Here is a 22,620-nt window from a genome sequence, read left to right on the forward strand (position 1 = left end):
AATCGTGATCCCTGCACTTGGGCAGCCCAGCCGCTGGTGTCAGGAGCCTCTTCCCCTCCTTCCTCAGTCACCCCTGTGGGCCCTGGTCACAGACAGGAAAGGCCGAGGCCCTGGTGTTCGGTTCACCGGGATCTGAACTCAGGCAGTGCTGCTCCAAAGCCAGTGCTCCCCTTAGCCAGGCCTTATGGATGTGGGGGGCGGCGGGCCACCAGCGAAGCCCAAGCCCCTGACTTCACAGTGGAGGAAGCAGGGGCTGCAGGGAGAGCGGGACGTGCCCAGGATCCGCAGGGAGCTGGGGGAGGGGGAGGGGGAGGGGGAGGGGGAAGCCCCCCTGCAGGCCCAGAGGCCCCGCCCGGCCCCGCCCCCATGCAAAGCGCCCCTTCTTTTCCTGGGCACCGGTACAACTCGTTGGGGAGGGGAGGCTGGAGGAGGCGTTGGGCAAACCACCGGCCTTCTTCATTCTCGGGATTCCCGAGGCAGCCATTGTCCGGGGAAGGAATGTACGTCCCGCAGCCCCGAGGGGCGGGCCCCCTTCTGGGCCGCAGACAAGCCTGCTTTGTGCTCTCCGCCCGGGGCCCCTCCGGGCCGTCACCAGCCAGGCCTTCCGAGCATTTTTCAGGGCTTCCAGTCCGGGTCACTGAGGAATGAAGCTGCCAGGAAAGGCACGGGCCTTGTGAGATGCACTGAAGGGCCAGTCTGGGAGGGCTGCCTGGAGGAGGTGTGAGAGCACCACCCAGAGGCCTGGGCTAGGGGCTCCTCAAAGTTAAACATACGCATTCCCAGCTTCCCATTAGTAGGAATTTATCCTAATCAGACGTGCACAATGGTGGGTGCTACAGGCCTGTTCATTTGGCTTTTATTGATGAAAAACAATCTGAAAACAAAAGAAACTTGTTAAATCAATTCTTGCATGTTCACATGATGGAATATTAAGCTGCCATTAAAAATTTTATGGTGTAGGGGCACCTGGCTGGCTCAATTGGTGGAATGGATGTCTTGGGGTTGTAAGTTTGAGCTCCACATTGGGCAAAGGGATTACTTCAAGGGGTGCTGGGTGGGTCAGTTGGTTAAGTGTCTGCCTTTGGCTCAGGTCATGATCCCAGGACACTGGGATCAAGCCCCGCAAGGGGATCCCTGCTCATCGAGGAACCTGCTTATCCCTCTCCCTCTGCTCCTCCTCCTGTTTGTGTGTGCTCGCTCTCTCTCTCTCTCAAATAAATAAAAAATAAAATCTTTATTTTTTGAAAATATTCTTTAAAAAAAGATTTATTTATTTATTCATGAGAGACAGAGAGAGGCCGGGACACAGGCAGAGGGAGAAGCAGGCTCCATGCAGGGAGCCCAATGTGGGACTTGATCCCAAGACCCCGGGATCATGACCTGAGCCGAAGGCAGACACTCAACCACTAAGCTACTCAGGCGTCCCTAAGAAATAAAATCTTAAAAAAAAATATTTTTAAAAAGTTATGTGGGATATATATGTATTTATAGTCAGGAACAGATATTCAAAATGTTTGTCTATTAAAAAAAGTAGATAACAAAATAGTGGAGAGATCTCTCTCTATATATACTGATCTCTAGAATATTATTTGGACTACTCCAGAGGCTTGCCAGTGGTTATCTCTGGGTTCTAGGATTCAGGTATTTTATGTATGTATTTTTGTGTATGTATTCATGATTTTATTTATTTATTCCTGAGAGACAGAGAGAGATGCAGAGACACAGGCAGAGGGAGAAGCAGGCTCCACGCAGGGAGCCCGACGCGGGACTTGATCCCAGGACCCCGGGGTCACGCCCTGAGCCCAAGGCAGACGCTCAACCACTGAGCCACCCAGGTGCCCCTTAAGGGTATTTGATTAAAAAAAATGTTGTGCTTATCCATATGTTCCGATTTTTGTAAAAAGGTGTTTTATTTGGGTAGCAGAAGTGTGTGTGTGTGTGCGTGCGTATGAGTGTGAGTGTGAGTGTGTACCATGACTGCCTGCCCACCAGAGAAGTTTCTCCAGCTCGGCTCCTGCCCTCTGGGGAGGCAGAGGCGGCTGTTGAGGCCTCAGCCTGAGCCCGAGCACCAGACAGCCCCGGTGACCCTCGTGACCACAGCCCTGCTCCCTTGGCCCTGCCCGGGCGCTCCCCCACGCATCTTCTCTGAGTCCCACCACAACCTCTGGGGTCACAGCATCCCGCTTTTACAGGCGAGGGGCCGGCTCCGGAGGGAAGGTTAGGAGCGGCCCCCCAAGGGCAGCCGCAGGGAAGTGGGGAGCTGGGATTCAAACCCAAGTCTCTGCTCTCCAATCACGTGGCCCCACCGCCCCCCACTCCTGTCCGGGGAGTCCTGCGTCTGTTCGGCCCTGTCCTCCGCGCAGGTCAGGCCATGTAGGGGGCACTGGGGTGCTATTCAATCTCTATTCCCAGAACTTAGCAGATGGGCTATCGGCACGTGCTGTTGAGAAGGAACAGACAGGAAACCCGGGGCCCTGGCGAAGCAGGTCACCCGCACACCTGTTCTTTGCCACCTGAGTCTTTTTCTACTTGTGTTCTCTCTATTTATTTCCCTTTTGTTCTTTAACATCAGCAGGGCCTTTTGGACAATAGGCGACAGCAAGAGTTGTCGTGGGAACGGCTCTGTGTCTGGATCTGAACCAAAACTCTGAAAAGGCAGGAACACTCCCACTCCCCGCCACACACACACACACACACACACACACACACACACACACCCAAGGCCCAGGGCACAGAGGAGTGGCCCTTGGTCAGCTCTCCACCCTGCCTGGGGGGCAGGCTTCCATCCAGGGCCAGTGCTGGGCTAGGATGGGGTTCCACACACGGAGCCAGCTAAGCACACACCGTCCCAGACCCCAGACCCCAGACCCCAGAGAGGTGGAGGGCTCAAGGGTGGGTGGCAGGCCAATCAGGGAAGGCATCCTAGAGGAGAGAACTGGGAGGCTGGTTTAGCAAGGGGAGGGGTCCAGGGTCCAGGGAGAAAGGCAGGGGACGGGCCTGGGCAGTTGGGCGCTGCATGATTTAAGTACAACCAGATGTGCAGGGAGTCTCCTGTCAGGCCCAGCCCCAGGGAGGGCGGAGTGGGGGGTGGGGAGACCTCTGAGCCACTTGGATTTGCACTTCCCCATTCTGCCCTGGGTTTGTAAGCTTTAGGGACAGGAGAAGCCCCGTGGGGTTCCAGAGGAGCTGGCATGTGAGCCAGTGAGGCTGTGAGGCTTAGGTGTAGTCTCTTGCCTTTAGACAGGGTACAGGAGGGGGAGGGCTCCTCTAGGAAGCGGGGGCATTGGGCTCTAACACCTGGAAAGGAGGAAAAAGGATTAGGAGAGCCCTGGGGTAGGAGCTATCAGCTCTGCTGCGGATGGGGGATGGGTAGGGAAGCTTTACAGAAGGAGGCCTATCTGAGTTGGGTTCTGAAGGATGAATAGGAGCTCCCAGACAGAATGGGGGGGGGGATGCTCCAGGGAGAGAAGCTCAGGTATTAAATTGGTGAGGGTGCTTAATGAGAGGGTCTGTGGGGCTGTATTATAAAGGTACATGAGGGAGATGACCGTTCATTTTGGGGTGCTGGCCCGAAGGCCGTGCTGCACTTTAGGGGGTGGGAGAGGGGTGTGCTTCTGCTCACAGACAGAGTGATAGAACCAGGTGTGTGGTGAGGATTTAGAAGTGGGCACCAGAGTCCCCAGGAGTTGGGCCCCTAAGGGGGATGAGGGGACTGATGGCCAGCCCCAGCCCCTCTTCCCAAGTCCTGTGTGGTCTGTGTCTGCCCCGAAGAAGGACACTTTTTCTCGTTCTCATGGAGGCCCTTAAGAGCCGCTGGCTTGGGGCGCCTGGCTGGCTCAGTCGGTAGAGCGTGCCACTCTTGATCTCGGGGTCATGAGTTCGAGCCCCACATTGGGGGTAGAGATTTCTAAAGAAAGAAAAAAAACCCCACAGAGCTGCTGGCTGGGTGGTGGGTTGGACCAGGACAGCCTGTAGCTCAGGGGCAGCAAAGACGGGACAAGCACACAAACCGGGACAAGCACACAAACCGTGAGAGAGTGAGGGGCTTGAGCAGGGTTGGGAGGCACTGGGAGCTGGGCCTTAGGGGCCAAAGAGCCAGCAAGAGAAGAGCGAGGGCCCCCATTAGTGGGGGGAGCAGCCTGAGCCCCAGGGAGTGGGCAGCGCAGGAGAGCGGGGTGTGGTGTCTGGGCGCACCCCAATCCCTCAGCCCCAGGACGCATTTCCTTCCTTTCCTGCTTCTTAATGACTCCAGAGCCGCCATCCCGAGGACCACAAAGAGAGCTCTCCCCGCCCTTTCCTCTTCCTCTCTTCTTCCTCCTTCCTCCCTCCCACCCCCATCCTTCCCCGGGGCCCTTTTCTTTCCTTCCTCCTCACCCCACCTGCTCCTCCCTCCCTCCCTCCCTCCCTCCCGTCCTCCACATCTTTCTTCCCTCACTCTCCTCTCTCTTTGAAACTCTTAATGCCGGTTCTCTCGGGCCAGCTGCGTGAGTTTTGTTCATGTTTTCAGAAAGGCCTTGTTGCAAGGCTTCGGACCAGGATGATCACACACTCACCCACCCCCCATGCACACACTTCCACACCCAGCACCCCCACACCCCAAAGGTAGCACCTGCCTTCCCTGGGAGCGGGGTCGGGGGTGGGATTCTCCACCCTGGATGTGATACAAGCAAGAGGATTAGGAAAGATGGAAGGGCCTCTGCAGAAGCCGTCATCACCACTGTTATTATCCAATCCACCACGGGGCACTTGACCCGGCCCTGAGCTGATCGCAGGGCCAGCCTGAGTCCTGTCTGCAGCAGCGGGGCTCTCAGGCACAGACCCCTTGACTAGGGACAGCCGGGAGAGGGGTGAGCAGCGAGTCCTCAGGACAGACCCCCAGCGCCCTGCCCAGGCGGGCAGAGGGAGAGACATGATGAAGGGCCATTTGCTAGGATTGAGTATTTGTCAGCCTGGGAGGCTGGATGATGTATTAACACGACTTTAATGAGCTCGGGAGGGGAGCCACACTTCATTGCCTGAGCACTGGCGCAGGATGGGGGGGCAGAGGGGTGAAGAGGCCAGCCGCACCCCCACTGATAACTAACCCCCTTCATGGGACCCAAGCTAGTTTGCCCATCAGACATAACTCAGCACCTCCAAGACGCAGAGCCTTCCCTCTTGGAGGCGCGCCAAGGCCTTCTCACCATGCTGGGCCCGTCCTACTCTCTTATTGGGACGGCCTTCCTGAGAGGTCTAACCTTGTCCTTCCTGCCAGCACTGGAGGGTCCTGGGGGATGAGCGAGAACCGGGCCCTTGCTCCAGGGGAGCACATTATCAGCTCTGTCCTCCAGCCTCACTCCTGTCATCCACCCCCACCCTGGAGCCTGGTGGAGAATGGGCCCCAGTGACACCCAGCCACGACGCCCTGCCCATGCCAGGCTTGCCTCCTGGGCACTAGTCCTGCTGGTTGAGATCACTTAGTTCCTGTGGACATTGGCTTCTCTTTTAGCTCTTGCCTCTGAGCCTTGGGGAGCAGAATAAGTGGAGTGGAAAGAGGACAGCGGCTTCTAGATCCAGTTTTGTTGTGTGACCCCAAGGGATATCACTTCTCCAGGCCTCAGATCCCCCATCAGTAAGGAAACACCCAACCAGTTCCTTCGACCTCCGCTATCCGGGGATGGTCCCTTCAGCAAGCAGTTTCAGCTCTCCTGGGGGAGCGGCTGTGGCTCCCTTTATCCTGCTTTTCTGGTTCTGAAGCCAGGGCCGCCCTAGCAGAGTGAGCTGTGACACATTTGTCCTTTGTGCCGGGCTGTGGTCCTGGGGGTTGTGAAGCGGAGAGGAAGGGAGGATTCTGGGGTACTCTTGGTGAGTTTCAGAACCTGCTTGGGTGCCAGTCTGGCCTCCACAGGTGGGGCACTCTGGGTACTCAGCATGTCCTCCGAGACATGCACCTGGACCCTCCAACCCAAGCTCAGCCCCACCTCCTACAACCTCCTGGGGCAGGTGGGTTCTGCTGGGGGCAGCTTGCCCCGCGGGCTTCCTTTCCCAGTTGGATCGTTGCCGAAGCCACCAGCCTGGGTGTCTGGTAGGATTCTGTGTACCCTTGGGCTGGGACCTCCATGGGGACGGGGATGTGCCTTTGAGACGCTCTCAGGTGGCTCCAGTGTCTGTCCCAACGCTTGGCACAGCCTGGGCGCTCAATATGTCTGTGGCGCGAATGCACCGGTCAATGAAGGCCCGCGGCTACCTGCGCGGACCGCAGGTCTGGAATATCACCCTCCGCCGCCTGCCACCGCTGGTCCTGCTTGGCCCCACGTGAGTGTGGCCTTCTCGGGGAAGCCCTCCGGTGAGGCCCACCCTCCGCCGGCCTGAGTCCAGGGCTTAGCCACGGCCACTCGCCATTCTGAGTGGCATCAGTCCAGGGAGGTGGCCTTGCCCCCTGTGTGTGTCCCACTCTCCGAGTCTCCCCCGGAGTAGGGGAGGGGGGGGCTCAGTTCACCTGGGGCGGGGGGGGGGGGCTGTGGAGGGCGGAAGGATGAGGGCAAGAGGCACAAGGCTTTGGCCAAGGGGCCCAGGCTCTGCAGGGCGGGGGTCCAGGGCGGCAAGCAGACGGGCCGACCGCCCTCCCCTTTGGCCTTCGACCCAGGAAGCCTCCCCCACCCAGCGGCCCCCTCCAGCCCGGCCTCCCCCCTCGGCGAGCGCTCCCCCACCCTCACCCCCACCCCAACGTCCCGTCCCGCTCGACGGCCGGGGAGAGGCCCGGGCGCGCCGGAGAGTGGCGCAAGGACACCAACCGCACCAAGGGTCATTTGCTCTTTTCTCCCCCTCTGTGGCTAATTTATTTTAGAGCTACGGGAGGGAGGGGGCGGGGCCGAGGCGGGAGGGTGGAGGGGAGGGGCGGGCGAGCCCAGGGGAGGTGGGGGCGGGGCGGGGGCGAGGTGGGGGAGGGCGGGGAAGGAGCCCGGGGTGGAGAGGGCCGGGGAAGGGGCGGGAGGCGGGGGGAAGGGAGGGGCCCGCGGGGAGGGAGGAGCAGGGAAAGGGGAGGGGAGCAGAGGCTGCGAGGGAGGGCGCTGGGGGCGGGCGAGGGGAGGCGGGGGCGGGGGTGGGGGTCCTGCCTGCGGGGGGAGCCGGGGCGGCCCCTCGTCCGGCCACCCCCACTGCCCAGTCCCGCTCCCGGCCGCGGCGGCCGCAGCAGCCGCAGCAGCAGCGGCTCCAGGATGGTGAGCGCCGCTGCCCCCCGGCCCCGGCCCGTCGCCCCCGGCCCGCGCCCCGGCCCCGGGGCGGGACGCCCCCGCAGGCCGCGCACACTCACCTAGGACCCGGCCGGGATGCCGAGGTACGGGGCCGCGGGCCGGGGCGGGGGCCGGCGCGGGGGCGCGGGCGCGGGCGCGGGCGCGGGCGCGGGCGGGCCGGGTCAGGGGGTGGTGACCGCTCGGCCGGGGGGTCCCGAGCTTTGTCCGCGGGCGCGGGGCAGTGCGAGGGCCGGAGAGGGCGGGGGCCGCGGGGCGCGGGGTCCAGCTCGGCGCGGGTCGGAGGGCAAGGCCGGCCGGAGCCCGGGCGGGTGCGTGGGAGCCGAGGGTCACTTCCCGGGGGGAGGGGGCGGCAGACAAGGGAGCTCGCCTGGGCCCCCGCGCCCTCCGCCGCCCGCCCGGGTGCGCAGGCTGCAGCTCGAGCGCGCGCCGGCGCTGGGGGAGCCCGGGGCGGGGGCGCGGAGCCCGGATCTGCGGGTTCGGGTCCCCGGGGGCTCCCGTGTCCGGAGCCCGAGGGCCGGCCCGCAGGCCCCTCCCACTCCGTCAGGTCTTTGTCCAGCGGCCCCGTGTGTGTGGGAGGGGGTGGGGGCTGGGTTCCCGGCCCGGAGATTCCCCAGCATCGTGACGGGGCAGTGACAGGAGGCCGAGGCCACTTCGGGCCCGGCGCCCCGCAGGCCCGTCCCCTTCCTTTCTTCTCCCCCGGCCGGGGCCGCGGAGCCCCATCCCGGAGGCCGCACTCACCTTCGCCCGTGGGCTCCGCGCGGCACGGGGACCCCCGAGCTGCCCGCCCTCTGCGGAGCGCCCCTAAACTTGCCCGCTCCCCGAGCCCTCGAGGTCCACGCAGGGATTCCCTCGCCGGGAACCGCCTGGCGGAGGGCGCTCCGCGGAGGGGTGCGCGCACAGTGGGCGCTCGGCGGGCGGGGCCCCCGCCCCCGCCCCCGCCCCCGCCCCCGCGCCCCCGCCCCTGCCCCCGCGTCCGCTCCGCGCCGCCCGGGGCGGGGAGGCCGGGACGGGTGCGCGCGGGGACGGAGCGAGCGGCCTGCAGCCTGCGCCCAGCGGCGGCCCGGAGCGCAGGGGTGGGTGGACCGGGTGGGTGGGCCGTTAAAGGGACGGTCACTAAATCAGGATTAGGCCGTGGGGCTGTCAGGCTGCCTGGCCCTGTCTCCATGGAGACCTAATTTGGAGGAGAATAGAGGACGGAAGAATGTTTGTGTTGCGGTCGGCCCGGGCCGCGGCGGAGCGGCTCTCGCCCTGGGCCAGGCAGCGGGGCGCCGGGCTCGGGTTCCAGGCCCACCCCGGGCTCCTGCGGGGGGCGCCTCTCGCTTCCCGGGGGCCCCGGGCCTTGCCAGCGCAGTGTCCGGAGCGCGCCGGCCGGGGCCACGGTCCGGAGCCCCCGACCCTCCGGAGTCCGGCCCGAGTCCTCCGCACCCTCCTGGGGACGGCCGCGCCGAGATTCCCCGGAGCCCCCGCCCGGACCCCCGGGCCGGGAGCAGGCGCCGTTCTCCGCCGAGCCGCGGCCCCGGAGGACCCCCTCGCCGGGCAGCTCGGTGCGGCGGCGCTGCCGGGACCAGCCGCGGTGCGCGGACCCCGCGGGGGCGGGGCTGGGGCAGGGGGCGTGGCCGCGGCAGGAGGGGCGGGGCCGCGGGCAGGGGGCGGGGCTTCGCTTCCCGGGGTGGGCGAGGAGGGGGCGGGGCTTGCCGGCGGGCTGCCGGGACGCGGTGACAGGCCTCGTAAATCCCCCTTTCCCACATTTAACACCATTTCATTTATTTCCACTTGAATCCATCGGTGTCCGCAGCAGCAGGCCCGGGGCGGGGGGCGGCCGTCGCCCTGGCCGTAATACCTTGTGGGGGAAGGCCCCTTGCCCCCGGGGGCGGGGGCGCCGCCGTGTGGGGCGGGGATGCTGCTGCTGCTGAGCCCCGTAACCTGAATTCCTTAGGGGGCCTCCACCTCCCCGGGAGGAGAAGCGGAGGCCGGGGCGGGGAGGAGCGCGGCCTCGGGCCCTGCGGGAGTCAGACTGGGCTGGGCTGAGCATCCCCTGGGTGGGCGGCGGGGGAGCAGGGCTGTTCCCAGAGCCCTTTGCTGCCTGCCTGCATCCCTGGCCACAGCTTTACACGGAGCGGGGCTCCCTTCCCCTCCCCTGCCCGGGCTGCAGCTTTATGGCCGAGATCTCAGACTCTCCACGCAATTTCACGCCTCTCTGCCTTTGCTCCTGCTGTTCCCTCAGCCAAATGCCTTCCCCATTGTCCCTGTCTTTCCACAACCTCCTCATTCTTCAAGGCCCAACTCAGATGCCATGCTTCCTCCCCAGAGCCCCCCCCCCCCCCCCCCCAGCCCCCAGCTCTTGCACTTGCTCCTCCTGCCCTGGTCTCCTAGCCCGGCACCTGTGCCTCCCTTCAGCCTTTGTGGCTGGGTCTGCGCCAGGTGTTGCCTCCTGGAGGGCAGGGATGGAGCGTGTACTTCCCTGCACCCTGCCTGCACTGGGCCTGGCACAGAGCTTGGCACCTCGCGGGTGCCCCACGAATATTTGATGGGGAATACAAGGGGTTTTGTAAGGGCGGCCTGCAAAGCACAGGAACCTGGCCGCTTGCAGGCAAACAGAGCTGCACTCCTGGGGGGGTGGAGAACCCTGGGTGGGTCTCCTCCTCCTCCTCCTCCTCATTGCTGACCCTCCCCCAGCCCCAAGTTGGGAAGGACTTTGCCCACAGACCAGCATTCTTTCCCTGCCATTATCATCCTGTTAAACAGAGAGGCCAGTCAGGATCCATATGGATCACATTAACAATTGCTTATTATCTGGGCCACGCCGGCCCCCACTCTCCGCCCCCGGCTCCTGGGGCGGTGGTTGTTGGACCCTTAGGAGCTCAGCCTCCCCGTGTCCCCTCCCCCCCCAAATGGTCAGCCGGGAAGGGCAGGGGACAGGCTGGTCTCCCTCACCCTCCCTGTGTCTTCTCGCAGAACTCTGCTTCTTGACTTGGCCGGCACTTAAGGACTCCTTTCCCCACTTTAATGAAAACCAGGCTCCCCCGCAGAAGTGTGGCTCAGGGAGGTTCCAGGGCTGCCGCAGGGAGAGGTGGACCTAAGGTCCGGGTGCACCTGTGGCCATGACTGACGGCCCCACCTTCCAGTGGACAGAAGCTCTGGGCAAGGGCGAGCCACCCTCGGCTGACCACGGGGTGTCCTGCTGTCCTCGGCCAACCCAGCCTTGGCTGGTCCTGCTCCCAGGAGAGACTTTGCAAGGCACTGGGTCTCGAGCCTTCTGCCACAGTCAAGGAGCAAGTTTCCTGGGGCTGCCGCTGAGAAGGCCTTGAAGGCCCCGGAGAGGTTTCTGTTTAAATGCATCTAGCCCACCAGGGCGGGAGGGGTCTTCAGGAGTGCCCACAACTTCTGATTTACAGGCCCCTCGGAGGGACTGATGAAAAAGCCTTTCCCTGAACAATGCACTTCCAGCGATTGACCATGGTCTTTGCATTCTGCCTTTGAGGGTTTTGGGGCCCCGTGAAGCCCATGGGGACCCCACATCGAGAAGTCCTCTCCCTAGTCCAGGTCCCTTCTGATGTGCAAAGAGCTGAGGCGGGCTGGTAGTCCAGGACTCCTGACCTCTTTGCTCCGTGCTGTCTCCATGGCCTTATTCCTGGCAGGGGGACAGCATGAGCCAAAGGACCAGGGGTGGCCGTTGAGGTGCTGGGCCAGCCTTCAACTGCGAGGGCTTCTCACTGCCTGTGTTGGGCTAAGGGCTGGTCTTCGCATCTCGGAGTGCGTGGCCTGGAGAGACGATGTTCAGAAATTTTTTGTTTGTTTTAGGGTCTACTTGTCCCCAGGAACAAAGTTGAGTGGCAAGAAAGTTGAGCTCTTTTCTGTGCATTTTCATTAGTATCTTGAATCACGTTAATACTTAAGTGGCGCACATTAAACACTCTCGATCTCACCTGTGAAGTGGGACTAAGAACGGTGCCCTCACAAGTGTGATCGTGAGGATTAACTGAGGCAGTGGCCAGGAGCTGGGAGCCCCGCGAGTTCTGGTCTTGAATGACTGTGTGCTGTGAGGGGGTCAGACGTGCAGGTGACAGGGCTCAGGGCCGTAATTGCTTTTGAGGCTGGCAGTTCCCCGCTTGGCCCAGCCAAGGAGAAGGACTGCATGGGAGCTACCCAGGTGCCTTGCTCTCTTTTCCTTTTCTACTGAGTCGTGGGCAGTGTCAGACCTTGCAGTTCATCCTGGGGACTGGAGGTGGGGTAGCTTCTCAGGGAATGGGGGAACTGGGCTGTGGTCACAGGCCAGCCTCCATGGCTCCACAGGGCTGTGACCCCAACCCCATTTTATTTTATTAATTTTTAATTTAAAATAATTTTAAAAAATATTTTATTTATTTATTTTAAGATTTTATTTGTTTATTCATGATAGACATAGAAAGAGAGAGAGAGAGAGGCAGAGACACAGGCAGAGGGAGAAGCGGGCTCCATGCTGGGAGCCCGACGTGGGACTCGATCCCGGGGCTCCAGGATCACGCCCGGGGCCAAAGGCAGGCACTAAACCGCTGAGCCACCCAGGGATCCCCTAAAGATTTTATTTATTTGAGAGAGAGAGAGAGAGAGAGAGCAGGAGTAGGGGTGGAGACAGGGAAAGGGACAAGCAGACTCTCCGCAGAGCAGGGAGCCTGATGTGAGGCTGGATCCCGGGACCCTGAGATCATGACCTGAACCTAAGGCAGATACTAAACCAACTGAGCCACCCAGGTGCCCCAATTTTTAATTAAAAAAATTTTTGGAAAAAAAAATTTTTGTGGGGGGATCCCTGGGTGGCTCAGCAGTTTAGCACCTACCTTTGGCCCAGGGCGCGATCCTGGAGACCCGGGATCGAGTCCTGCGTCGGGCTCCCTGCATGGAGCCTGCTTCTCCCTCTGCCTGTGTCTCTGCCTCTCTCTCTCTCTCTCTGTATCTCTCATGAATAAGTAAATAAAATCTTTAAAAAAAAATTTTTTTTTTAAAGTAAGCTCTGTGCCCAACGCGGGGCTGGAACTCACGACCCCAAGATCAAGACTGAGCCAGCCAGGGGCCCCATTTTATGATGACCAATCATGGCCGTCATTCTGGGGCCAAGCCCTGGGCTGCAATGACCCCCTCCTCCCATTAATTAGGTATAATTGCTCTGGACAAATCACCCTGTTTGGGTCTCAATTCCTCATCTGTAAAATGGGGATAAGAACACTAGTGAGTTTATAGGTGACAGGCCCTGGTTTTAAATAGTGTGTCCCTTTGTCTTTGAAGTACTGCCTACTCCTGGTGACCCGCTCGGTAACTCAGAACCCAGGGACTGGAGAACCACCCCCCCGTGTAGAGGGGAGCAGGAAAAAAGAGGGCGTGTGTGTGAACGTTCTGGGCTTGGGAGGTAGGCAAGAGGAGAGCCAGCCAGGAATCTAGGAGGTAGAAGGTACCTTCCTTCGCCTCCGCTCACTGCCCAGGCAGACCCAGGCCGCCTGGTCCCCAGCCCCGAGCTGGGATTAATCGGGGATGGAGAGGGAGATGCGAGGACAAGTCTGCATTTTACCCTTGCTGACTCTGTGCTGAGCACCTGCCGTGTCTCGGGGCTCTGGGGGTACGTCAGCAAGGCTCTGGAAGGGGCCCTGAGACTCCCTGCACACTCACAGGCACCTATGTGCCCGGCCCTGAGCGGGGGCACGTCTCCCTCAGCTTCCCTCGTGGCCAGGGAGGACCAGAGCACGTCCCCAGCCCTGGCATTGTTCCTGTGCCGCGAGCACCTGGCGTGGGGCACGGCCATGCTCCTGGCACCCTGGGCACGGCCCTGCGCCAGGCTCCGGAAATGTCCAGGTAGCTATTCATCCAACATGCCTGATTTTCTGGTGTGGCCCTACCTTCAGTGAGCCTACAGGACAGTTGGGCACCCGAGAGGAGGCCGAGGGACAGGGCGTGCTTTCCGGACCGCTTTCCTCGTATTTCCTGCGTGGACCAGAGCCAGTGACAGTGGGGTGGGCTCCTCGGGGCTGTGGAGAGGACGGACGCGGGGAGGGGACCGGTTCCCCGACGGCAGGGCCCTGCATCAGCCGCGGAGTCCCAAGGGGGCTGAGCTTCCCTGGGGGCGGCTGTTCGCAGGTGACAGACGCCCCAGCTCCGCAGAGCCCCCCGCGGCTGACTGGCCTGTGTGGCTCTTGGATGCTCCAGACTCGGGGGCCATTTGTTCTTCCTTCTAGGCCGGTGGGGAGAGAAAGCTGGTGGGATTCAGGTTCTACGGAAGAAAGACGACCGACACTGGCCACCCCTGCCCGGCCCAGTCCCCCCAGCAAGCATTGTGGGTCCCCGCCCAGTCTCCCCGCCCCTCCTGGGCCGAGGGGCCTCTGGAAGCGCTGGTCACACGCCACCTCCTCCCCAGCGCTGCCCGCGGCTCGCCTTAATGGCCTGGCCGTACCCCTCGTCCCCCCGGTCGCCGTGTCCTGTGTGGGGTGGCCATTCTGGGTCACACCTGCCATGTGGGGCCCTCTTCAGGCCGGAGACTGATCGATCGATCGATCGATGGATTTTATTTTATTTTATTTTTTTATTTTTTTATTTTTTTGGATTTTATTTATTTGAGAGGGAGCAGCAGGTGCTTCAGACGCCCCGCTGAGCAGGGAGCCTGGGGCGGGGCCCGATCCTGGGACCCGAGATCACGATCCCAGGACCCGAGATCAGGACCGGAGCTGAAGGCAGACGCTTCGCCTGCTGAGCCCCGGGCACCCCCCCTGGAGCTTTAGGGCGTGAGCCCCTTGTTGGAGGAGATGGAGGCGCCTCCAGGGAGTGGGGGGCAGCCGGGGGATGGGGCCGGGACGGCCAGCGACGCCCCTGGGGACTTGGGCTTGCAGTGGCTGTCACACCTGCGAGGGGGTCTGCCCGGGGACCCCGGGGGAGGAGGGAAGGGCCCTGCAGCCCGCCTGGCTTGTCCCCTCGGCGCCTGTTCAGAGGCGGCCACTGGTGGCGGTTCGCGTCTTCTGAGGGTGGGGAGTGGGGTGGCTCAGCCGGGCTGCTCCGTGGGCCACCGGCCTTCAGACCTTCGCAGATCTGGGTCCTCTAGAGCCTCTTTCCCGAGTGGATGCTCCCCGCACTGCCCTGACTGCCTGGCCTCTCTGTCCCCCCTCGGGCACCCTGGGAACAAGGGTGGGGGTGCCCAGGCCTGCAAGGGTGCCCTTGGTCCTGGGAGCACCACTTTGGAGCATGCTGACTCTGGAGCCTGTGGCTGAGCATGGGCATGGGGGAAGGGCTGGGGCAGGGGAGGGGGATGAGGGGGCGGGAATCCTGGTTGCCTCGTTCTCTTAGCTGTTAAATGGGAACAGTGACATTTGCTCCTGTGAGAGGCAGAGAAGCCTCAGGAGCCCGGAAGCCCGGGCGGGTGTCGCCATGCCTTAGCTTGGTGACCTGGACAGTTGGCTGCGCCTCCGTGCCGCGGGAGGGATGGCTGTGCCTGCCCTCAGGGTCGTGGCGTGTACCCGAGAGCTGACAGGTGGAAGCCTCCCGAAGGGTGCTTGTGGGCCTGCTGGGATCCCGTCGGGCGTCGGGAGCGGAAGGACAGACGGACGGACGGACGGAATTGCCACAGTGGCTTGCCCCAGCTCCCTCTCCCCAGCTTCTCCTTGGCCTCTGTTGCTGCGGCCCCTCCAGCGTGGGGGCCCCCTGGATGGCCCTGCCCCCCCCGGACGGCCCTGCCCGCTCACGCCCAGGTAGACCGGCCAGGCCACATAGCTGGAGTGGCTGCGGCACCCCCACACCCCCGGGCTGTGAGGGAGGAGGAGGGGCAGGGGCAGCCCCGGGGGCCGGGTGGGCTGCCTGGGCCTGCTTGCCCCCTGCTCAGGCCCCGCTGTCTCCTGCCTCCCCGCCATGCATGGGCCGGGGTGGGGGGGGCATATTTGGGGCGAAGGAACATAGCTGTTTGGAGGCCACAGGCCACCCAGACTGACCCCAGTCAACCTTGGATCTTAAACTGGGCTGGCGGGGGGGTTGGGCGCTGGAGAGAAGGTTCCATCTAGTCTTCTGGGCTGAGACCCCTGGTCCATGACCCCTGAGGAGTCCATGGTAAAACTGGATTCCAGTGTTGTTGGTTCCTTTTATAGCCCTGTGTGTGTGTTTTTTAAAGATTTTTAAAATTTATTCATGAGAGACACAGAGAGGGAGAGAGAGGCAGAGACACAGGCAGAGGGAGAAGCAGGCTCCATGCAGGGAGCCCGATGTGGGACTTGATCCCGGGATCTCGGGGTCACTCCCTGAGTGGAAGGCAGGTGCTAAATGGCTGAGCCACCCGGGGATCCCCCGTTTTTTTATTTGTTTTTTTTAATATATAGAAAGCATTTTTTGTTAAGCCAATATTTTTTTTAAAGATTTATTTATTTATTTATGATAGACAGAGAGAGAGAGAGAGAGAGAGAGGCAGAGACACAGGCAGAGGGAGAAGCAGGCTCCATGCAGGGAGCCCGATGTGGGACTCCATCACGGGACTCCAGGATCGCGCCCTGGGCCAAAGGCAGGCGCCAAACCGCTGAGCCACCCAGGGATCCCTCCCCCTGTTTTTTAAAATTTCATTTTCCTTTCCAGCTTTGTCAAGGTAAAATTGACAAATAAGTAGTTCCATGTATTTTTATCTGAGGTTGAAAAAGTAGTTTTGGACCGACCACTAGGTTCACTAGGCTACAAAACGGGCCTACGACGGGGTGCCCGGCTGGCTCAGTCGGTAGAGCTTGCAACTCTTGATCCTGGGGTCTCGTGAGTTCCAGCCCCATGATGGGCGTAGAGCTTACTTAAAAAAGTTTCGTTCTTAAAAAAGGGGCCTATGACTGGACACTGGTCAAGAGCCCTGACCTCAGCCTCCATCCCATCCCCACACAGGGCCCAGTCCCCAGGGAGGAGGAGCCCCAGATACAGACCCATGGGGAGATGGACCCTGGGAGGGCCTCGCTCAGCCCCAACGGCCGCCGTGCCACAGCCTCCTCCAGGGAGCCCACGCCTGATGCGCCCGAGTGCCCACTGTCCCCATACTGTGGTGAGAAGCTGAGTGCCTCAGAGAGGGCTTGACTCTGGCTAGGGGAAAGCACAGGGTTCAACTGCACTGGGTAGTGGACTCTGGGAGGGAGAGGGCAGGGTAGGCAGGAGCGGCTGGGCTGCTGGGCTAGAGGACTGCAGTGCAAAGGCCCAGGGGCAGGGGTTTCTGAGCAGGGAGGGAATGGGGAGCCCAGTTTAATGGATGATATCAACTCTAAATAAGGCCTTCGAGGGGCAGGACACAAGTGCAGACCCCTTCTGGGGGAACCCAAGAAGGAGCCGGCGACAACAGCGTGGGAGTAGCCGTGCGGCAGAACCAGACCCGGGGAGAAGGTGTTCTGGAACCAACCAGATGGGTCAAAGGCCGGGAGGCGTGAAGGTGTATTTGCCCAGAGAATAGACCGATGTGGCTGGAGGGCGAGAGGGGTTGGAATGGCAGCGCCTGAGGCTGGGAGGCAGGACACACGGGTCCACCTCTGGTGCCAGGCTAAGGGGTCTGGTGTCGCCTGTGAGGTCAGGAGAGGGTTGCGTCTGCGTTGTAGACGGAAGGACCCCTGGCACCCATCTAGAAGAAGGGCTAAGAAGGGGACAGGGAGTCCGCACGTGGGGCCGGCCACGGTGGCCCATGTAAGCGCGTGTGTCACTTCCAGCAGCGTGGGGCCAGCTCGGGAGCAGCTAGGTGGGAGGGGGCTGGGGAGGTGGAGAGACCAGGCCTCCGGGGCTTCGAGGCTGGGCCAGTGGATTCCAGAGGGAAGGCAGAGAGGGTTTGTCCGGGCACGTGAAGTGTGGGGCCTGGTGGGCGTCCACGGGGCCCTGACTCTCCCCCTAAGAGTCTCAGGGGCTCAGGGTGAACTTGGGTCTGGTGTGGGAGGCTCTCAAGAGGGACCTGAAGAGGCATGCGACCTCCCTGGGCAGTTTGGAAGTGGCCGCTGTGGGTGCGGGTGGGGGTGCGGGTAAGAGCTGCCCAGGATACAGGTCAGGGGCCGGGCGCGGGGTGGGCTGTCTGGAGGCTGCGGCTTCAGGGATGGGGGCCCGGTTCCCCCACGGCCTCCGCACACCCGCCCGCAGGTCAGTCAGAGGCCCAACCCGGTGCTCGCTGGGCACGCCGGCAGCTCGGGGGTCGTGCTTCTCTCCTCGGGGTCCCTCAGGCCCACTGGGGGACTGTTGGCCCCCAAGACCATCTCTCCCCTTCCCCTACTCTTCCTGAAACATCTAGCCAGAGGGGCGCGGGCGGCTCAGGCGGCGGAGCATCTGCCTTCGGCTCGGGTCATGACCCCGGGGTCCTGGGATCGAGCCCCGCGTCCTTGGGCTCCCTGCTCAGCGGGGCGCCTGCTTCTCCCTCTCCTCTGCCCCTCCCTCTGCTGGTGCTCTCTCGCTCTCTGTAAATAAATAAATAAAATCCATCCCCACCCAAAAAAATAGCCTGCCCTAGGGTCCTGCCCCAGCCCCCGGCCCCCTTCCGGCAAGTCTTAAAATTACCACCCTCCGGCCAGCCCAGTGCGGGAGGTGCTGGGTGGCCCCCGCCCATTGCCCCTTCCCCTCACCCTTTTCACACCAGAGGAAGCAGAGGCTGACGCTTGTCCCACATCTCAGAGAGGGACTCGCTCCTGCACCATCTGAGCCACAGGGGGCAGGCGGGACGGTGGCCTCCAGATGGGCGCCCTGGACTCGCTAGGGGGGTGCAGAGACCCTGCCCGGGCCCGTCCCTCAGGCCGGCTTGCAGACCGGGCCTAACTGCAGCTGCTCGCGGCCCAGGGCCCCTGGGAGCAGCCCCGACGTGAGGAAGGGCGGGGAAGGCGTGCGTCCGGCTTGGAGCGGCCTGGCCAGCCGGCAGCCCGGGCTCAGAGCGCGGTGGGCACCTGGCCCCGGCCCAGCGGGCAGCGGCCTCTGCAGTCAGCCCGGCCCCCTGAGCCCCTGGGAAGCGCCTGCTGGGGTGACCGCCCTGCCTTTCGGTCCTGTCCCAGGGGCCCTGACTCCCCCAGGGAGGCCGGAGGGGGGGGAGGCTGCGGCGGGGTGGGCCTTGCTGTCCAGGGAGCTGAAGACCTGTGCTTGCTCAGGGCGGCTCGAGGGTCGTGCCCAGGGGCCTTGGGCACCTGCCGAGGGCGGGCTGATGGCCCCAGGCGGTTCCAGGGACCCGAATGCTGACATTCCAGGCGGCCTTAACTAAGTGAAGCAAACAAAATTCAGGCAGGTGAAGACAAATCGTGTTTATTTTTGAAGGGGCAAGGGTGGCAATGAGGTTCATTCTCCCCACTGGGTGGGTGTCTCGGGGAGATGGGTGAGGCCTGGAGGTCTGGTACCCCCTCCCAGCGCCCTCCCAGCCTGGGGGAGGGGGGACACGAGGTGGTGGAGGGAAGGGCCCAGGACCCCAGGACCTGCCCTGATGCTGCCCCAGCAGAAGTGGGGGGGGGGGGGCTGCTGGAAAGAAGGGGGTGGGGGGAGAGCTTCAGAGCTGGAAAAGTGATTAGCAGCTCTGAGGAAACCGCAGCCTCCCCGCAGCACCAGAGGAGGCGGGTACTCAGGGGGGCCGAGGGCCCAGAGGCGGGGACCTTGCGGGTAGAGCAGGGACCTCGCGGGTAGAGCAGGCCCGGCCAGACGCGCCCCTCCAGGAGCCTGGGGTGGGACTGAGTCTGCAGATAACACGTTGGGAACCTGGGTCCTGGGTCCAGCTCCGGCTCCCCAGGACCTTCTGCAGGGGCGGGGGAAGCCCAGCAGCCGCCCCAACCTCCTGGGGGAGTAGATGGGCCGTTTGATCAGTGAGTGTGCAAATTGGGATTTTATGGATCGCTTATTCACTGCTGGAGCTGGGGCCCCCAAATTCCTCTGTGCCCCAGAATGCCTAATCTACTCCTGAGCTTTCCCCTGGGAGGGAGGGAGGCGGGCTCCCCACCGGCCCCCACCCCTCCTGCTGTGTCTCCTCCCGAGGCCCCAGGCTTTGTCATTGCGGGTTGAGCGGTTCAAATGTGCTAATACACTCCCTGGGGGCCGCTGGGCAGTGGGACTTACCCTTCAGGGCTGTGATTGGTCAGTGGGACCACGGGAGGGGGGTCGTGGCAGCAGCTGGGACTGTGTGTGTGTGTGTGCATGTGCGTGTGTGCAGGCCTGTTTGAGGGGAGGGGGTTGGGGGGGTGTCCATCCTGCTCAGACCACTGGGCAGAGACAAAGGATCTTCATCCAGCCTGGGTGGAGGATTAAGGCCAGAACTAGCTACCTGGTCAAGCTGGTTGGGGAGCCCACCTGTCCCTCTTTACATCCTCTTGTTACATCTTGACATGCTGGGGACTTACTCAGCGTGTGCTGAATGGCGGGATGGATGAGTGACCACATGAGTGACTGCATTTTTAACTGGGGCTGTGTCTGCTGGAATAATCCAGCACCTACAGACTCTTAAACCTCCCCCTAAGATTCCTGAGTGTCCTCCCCCTCGCCTGAAATTTGCCGTAGCCCAGGCCCGGCTGACATAGGCCGGGCAGGAGGGACTGGCCAGGCCTCGGGGGACCCAGCTGTGACCCCCAGATTCTGTTGCCAGTTGAGAGTGCTTTCACTGTGGTCACGTTTCCTGCAGCCGGCCCCCATCTGTCCTTGGGATTTGATGAGGATGAGGATGGTAGGCGAGGGGGGGAGGGGTGTTGAGCAGCTGAGGGGGGAGGAAGCGCAGCCTGACAGGCCAGATGACAAACTGTCCTGTCCTACTGTCCTCTCCTTTTCAGCCTGCCCCTTCTCTCCTGCCCTGAGGTTGAGGGCAGCGGGGGCGGGGGGGGGGGGCAGGCTGGGCTCGTGGGGAGGGGCTGGTCCAGCTAGCGCCCCTTCCTCCGGGGCCCCTGGGGACGCTGGGGACTGTGCCCTGCCTAGCTAGACAGCGTCCTAGGGATCCCAAGCAAAGGAGTCTGAGTCACAGCGAGGTTTACGGGGAGACCCTAGGAAGGGAGGCTCCACTCAAGTTCAAGAGAAAGCTTCGGAGGCCCCAGCCGTACAGATGCGCCCTGGCCGCATGGGGAGCCCTGGCCAAGGTCAGAGCAGTGCTCGCCGCTGGAACTTTCTGTGATGATAGGAAAGGCCTGTGTCGGCTGCGCTGTCCCCATCCAGAGCCACTGCCGCGCGGGACCGTGGGGCGTTCCTAGTGTGGCAAGTGCTATGCAGAAACTGCAAATTTAATTTAACTTTCATAGTACATTTTTACTTTTAATAACTGATAAATAATAATAAATGGTTTAAATTTTTATTTATTTTATTATTTTATTTTATTTTATTTTATTTTATTTTATTTTATTTTATTTTATTTTATTTTATTTTTTGGTTTACATTTTTAACACCATTCATACATTTTAATGAATTTGAACTTGAAGAGCCACCTGTGGCTAGCAGTGGTGGCTTGGGCCGCGCACTGGACTCCGAAGCCGAGCTCCGGGGCGCAGGTCCCCTGCTCTCCTCCAGTCTGTCAGGCCACCACGGCCCCTGGCGGGATCCCACGCGGTTAGGGAATCCTGCACCGCCCTTGAGAGGTCCTGGGACACGAGGGGGCCGAACCAACAGACCGCCCAGGGTGCGAAAGGAGTGAGGCTGTACAGGGCTCGGGACTTTCAGGCGTCCTCGGAGCTTCCTTGAGGGTGTCGGTCCCAGAAGGCTTCCTGGAAGAGGGGGCCATGGGGCCATGTGAGCTGATACGGGGCATAAGCCAGGGGTGGATGGAAGAGCCCCGGGTTTGGTGTCTGGGCACCGTGGCCAAGACTGGGGTGGGGAGGGGGTGGCAGGAGGGGCTGAAGCGCTCCCGCCTCCTCCCCTACTGTGACAGAATCGCTTCCCCTCCTGAACCTCCATTTATTCTTCTGTAAAATGGGGAGAGTCGGCTTCTCAGGCAGGGGAGACGTGAGGGGGAAACCGAATGGTCGCTGTGGAGGTTCTCTGCAAACACGAGAAGGCTCGGTTATCCCCAAGGGTGCTGGGCCCCGGACTGGCCCCTCCGGGAGACAACAGATGGTCACAGCTTGTCTGTGGCCCTGACCGCGGACACAGGCAGGGATTTCTGCACTCTCCCCTCCCCCCGGCACGTGCGTGCACACACACACACACACACACACACAGCCCAGATGGGGGCTGCTGGTCCAGCCCTGCTCATGCTGACCTCCTGCTGTTTGGCATTTGACATATGAGGAGTCCAGGGCCAGAGCACCCCCCCCACACACACACCTCCCATCCCAGAGAGGAGCCAGACTGGCGGGGAGGCCTCACTACCTCGAGGAAGCGGGATCCCAAGGGTCCTAATCTCTTTACCATGTGTCCGGTGGCCTTTGATGGGAATTCCAGCGCCCCTTTTGTCCTCTCCCAGAGGCCTAATAAGGGGAAGAGAGAAGGAGGAAGATTTTGGGGGAAAAAAAAGGCCAGGTGGGGGTCCCTGGGGGCTGGGCTGGGTGCTCAAGTCCAGCCAACTCGGGGCTAGACAGACACTGGTGTCCACAGACACAAGCTGCCCTTCTAGACACCCTTCCCCTCTCCACTCCTGAGGGGCCTCCCTGGCTCTGCCTCTTGCCACCCATCTCGCGTGGGCTCAAATTTAGTCACCCTTTTAAAACATTTGACACAGAGGCAATTTCCAGCCTCTGCTCGTCTATCGGCCCAAACATCCATCCATCCATCCACCCATCCATCCATCCTTCCATTTGACAGTCTGTTAACGGCTTACTGTGTGCCAGGCACGGTCCTAGGTGCTTGTGATACAACAGTGAACGAAACCAGAGGGTGGAAGAGGAGGAAACAGTAACATGCAACTGATTTATTTATTTTTTTTTAAGATTTTATTTAGTCATTCATGAGAGACACAGAGAGAGAGAGAGAGAGAGAGAGAGAGAGAGAGAGAGGCAGAGACACAGGCAGAGGGAGAAGCAGGCTCCATGCAGGGAGCCCAATGTGGGACTCGATCCCGGGTCTCCAGGATCACTCCCTGGTGCTAAACTGCTGAGCTACCTGGGCTGCCCAACATGCGACTTTTAAACCTTTGTGTCCTGGACCTCCTGGAACTTTCTAGTAGGTACTGGACACTAGAGCAACCAGTATGGCAGATGATGATGAGTGCTACGAAGAACTACAGGTGGAGGGGGACAGCGTGTGATGGAGTGACACCTGAACAGAGCCCTGAGGGTGTGTGTACGGGGGGCCAAGGGTGTGGACCTGGTGGCCACTGTGAGGACGCTGCCTTACGTAAGTCATCTCTATACCCAACGTGGAGCTTCAACTCCCCACCCTGGGACTGAGAGTCCCATGTCCTACTGACTGAGCCGGCCAGGTGCCCGGGATGTTGGCTTTTTTGTTTTTTAAGATTTCATTTGTTTATTTTGGGAGAGAGGGCACGTGTGTGTGTGTGTGTGTGTGCACACAC

General features: G+C 61.6%; 2 protein-coding genes across 2 annotated transcripts in view; one reads left to right on the forward strand and one right to left on the reverse strand.

The window, feature by feature from the left end:
• LOC112667275 (basic proline-rich protein-like) overlaps positions 1-22,620 on the reverse strand; it is a 37,086-nt gene that overhangs the window by 7,437 nt on the left and 7,029 nt on the right. The window contains exons 10-14 of the mRNA XM_049102824.1: positions 8,447-8,934; positions 7,971-8,095; positions 7,390-7,700; positions 397-650; positions 210-292 (exon numbers count right to left, since the gene is read on the reverse strand). Of these exons, the coding sequence (XP_048958781.1) occupies positions 210-292; positions 397-650; positions 7,390-7,700; positions 7,971-8,095; positions 8,447-8,934 (1,261 nt within the window). The remainder of the gene's footprint in view (positions 1-209; positions 293-396; positions 651-7,389; positions 7,701-7,970; positions 8,096-8,446; positions 8,935-22,620) is intronic.
• The window catches only part of FIGNL2 (fidgetin like 2), a 28,752-nt gene continuing 13,354 nt past the window's right edge, over positions 7,223-22,620 (forward strand). Inside the window, 1 exon segment of the mRNA XM_025458839.3 lies at positions 7,223-7,315. The gene's annotated coding sequence lies outside the window, so the exon portion shown is untranslated.

The sequence above is a fragment of the Canis lupus genome, chromosome 27 (genome assembly GCF_003254725.2).
Source record: "Canis lupus dingo isolate Sandy chromosome 27, ASM325472v2, whole genome shotgun sequence".
NCBI classification, from domain to species: Eukaryota; Metazoa; Chordata; class Mammalia; order Carnivora; family Canidae; genus Canis; species Canis lupus.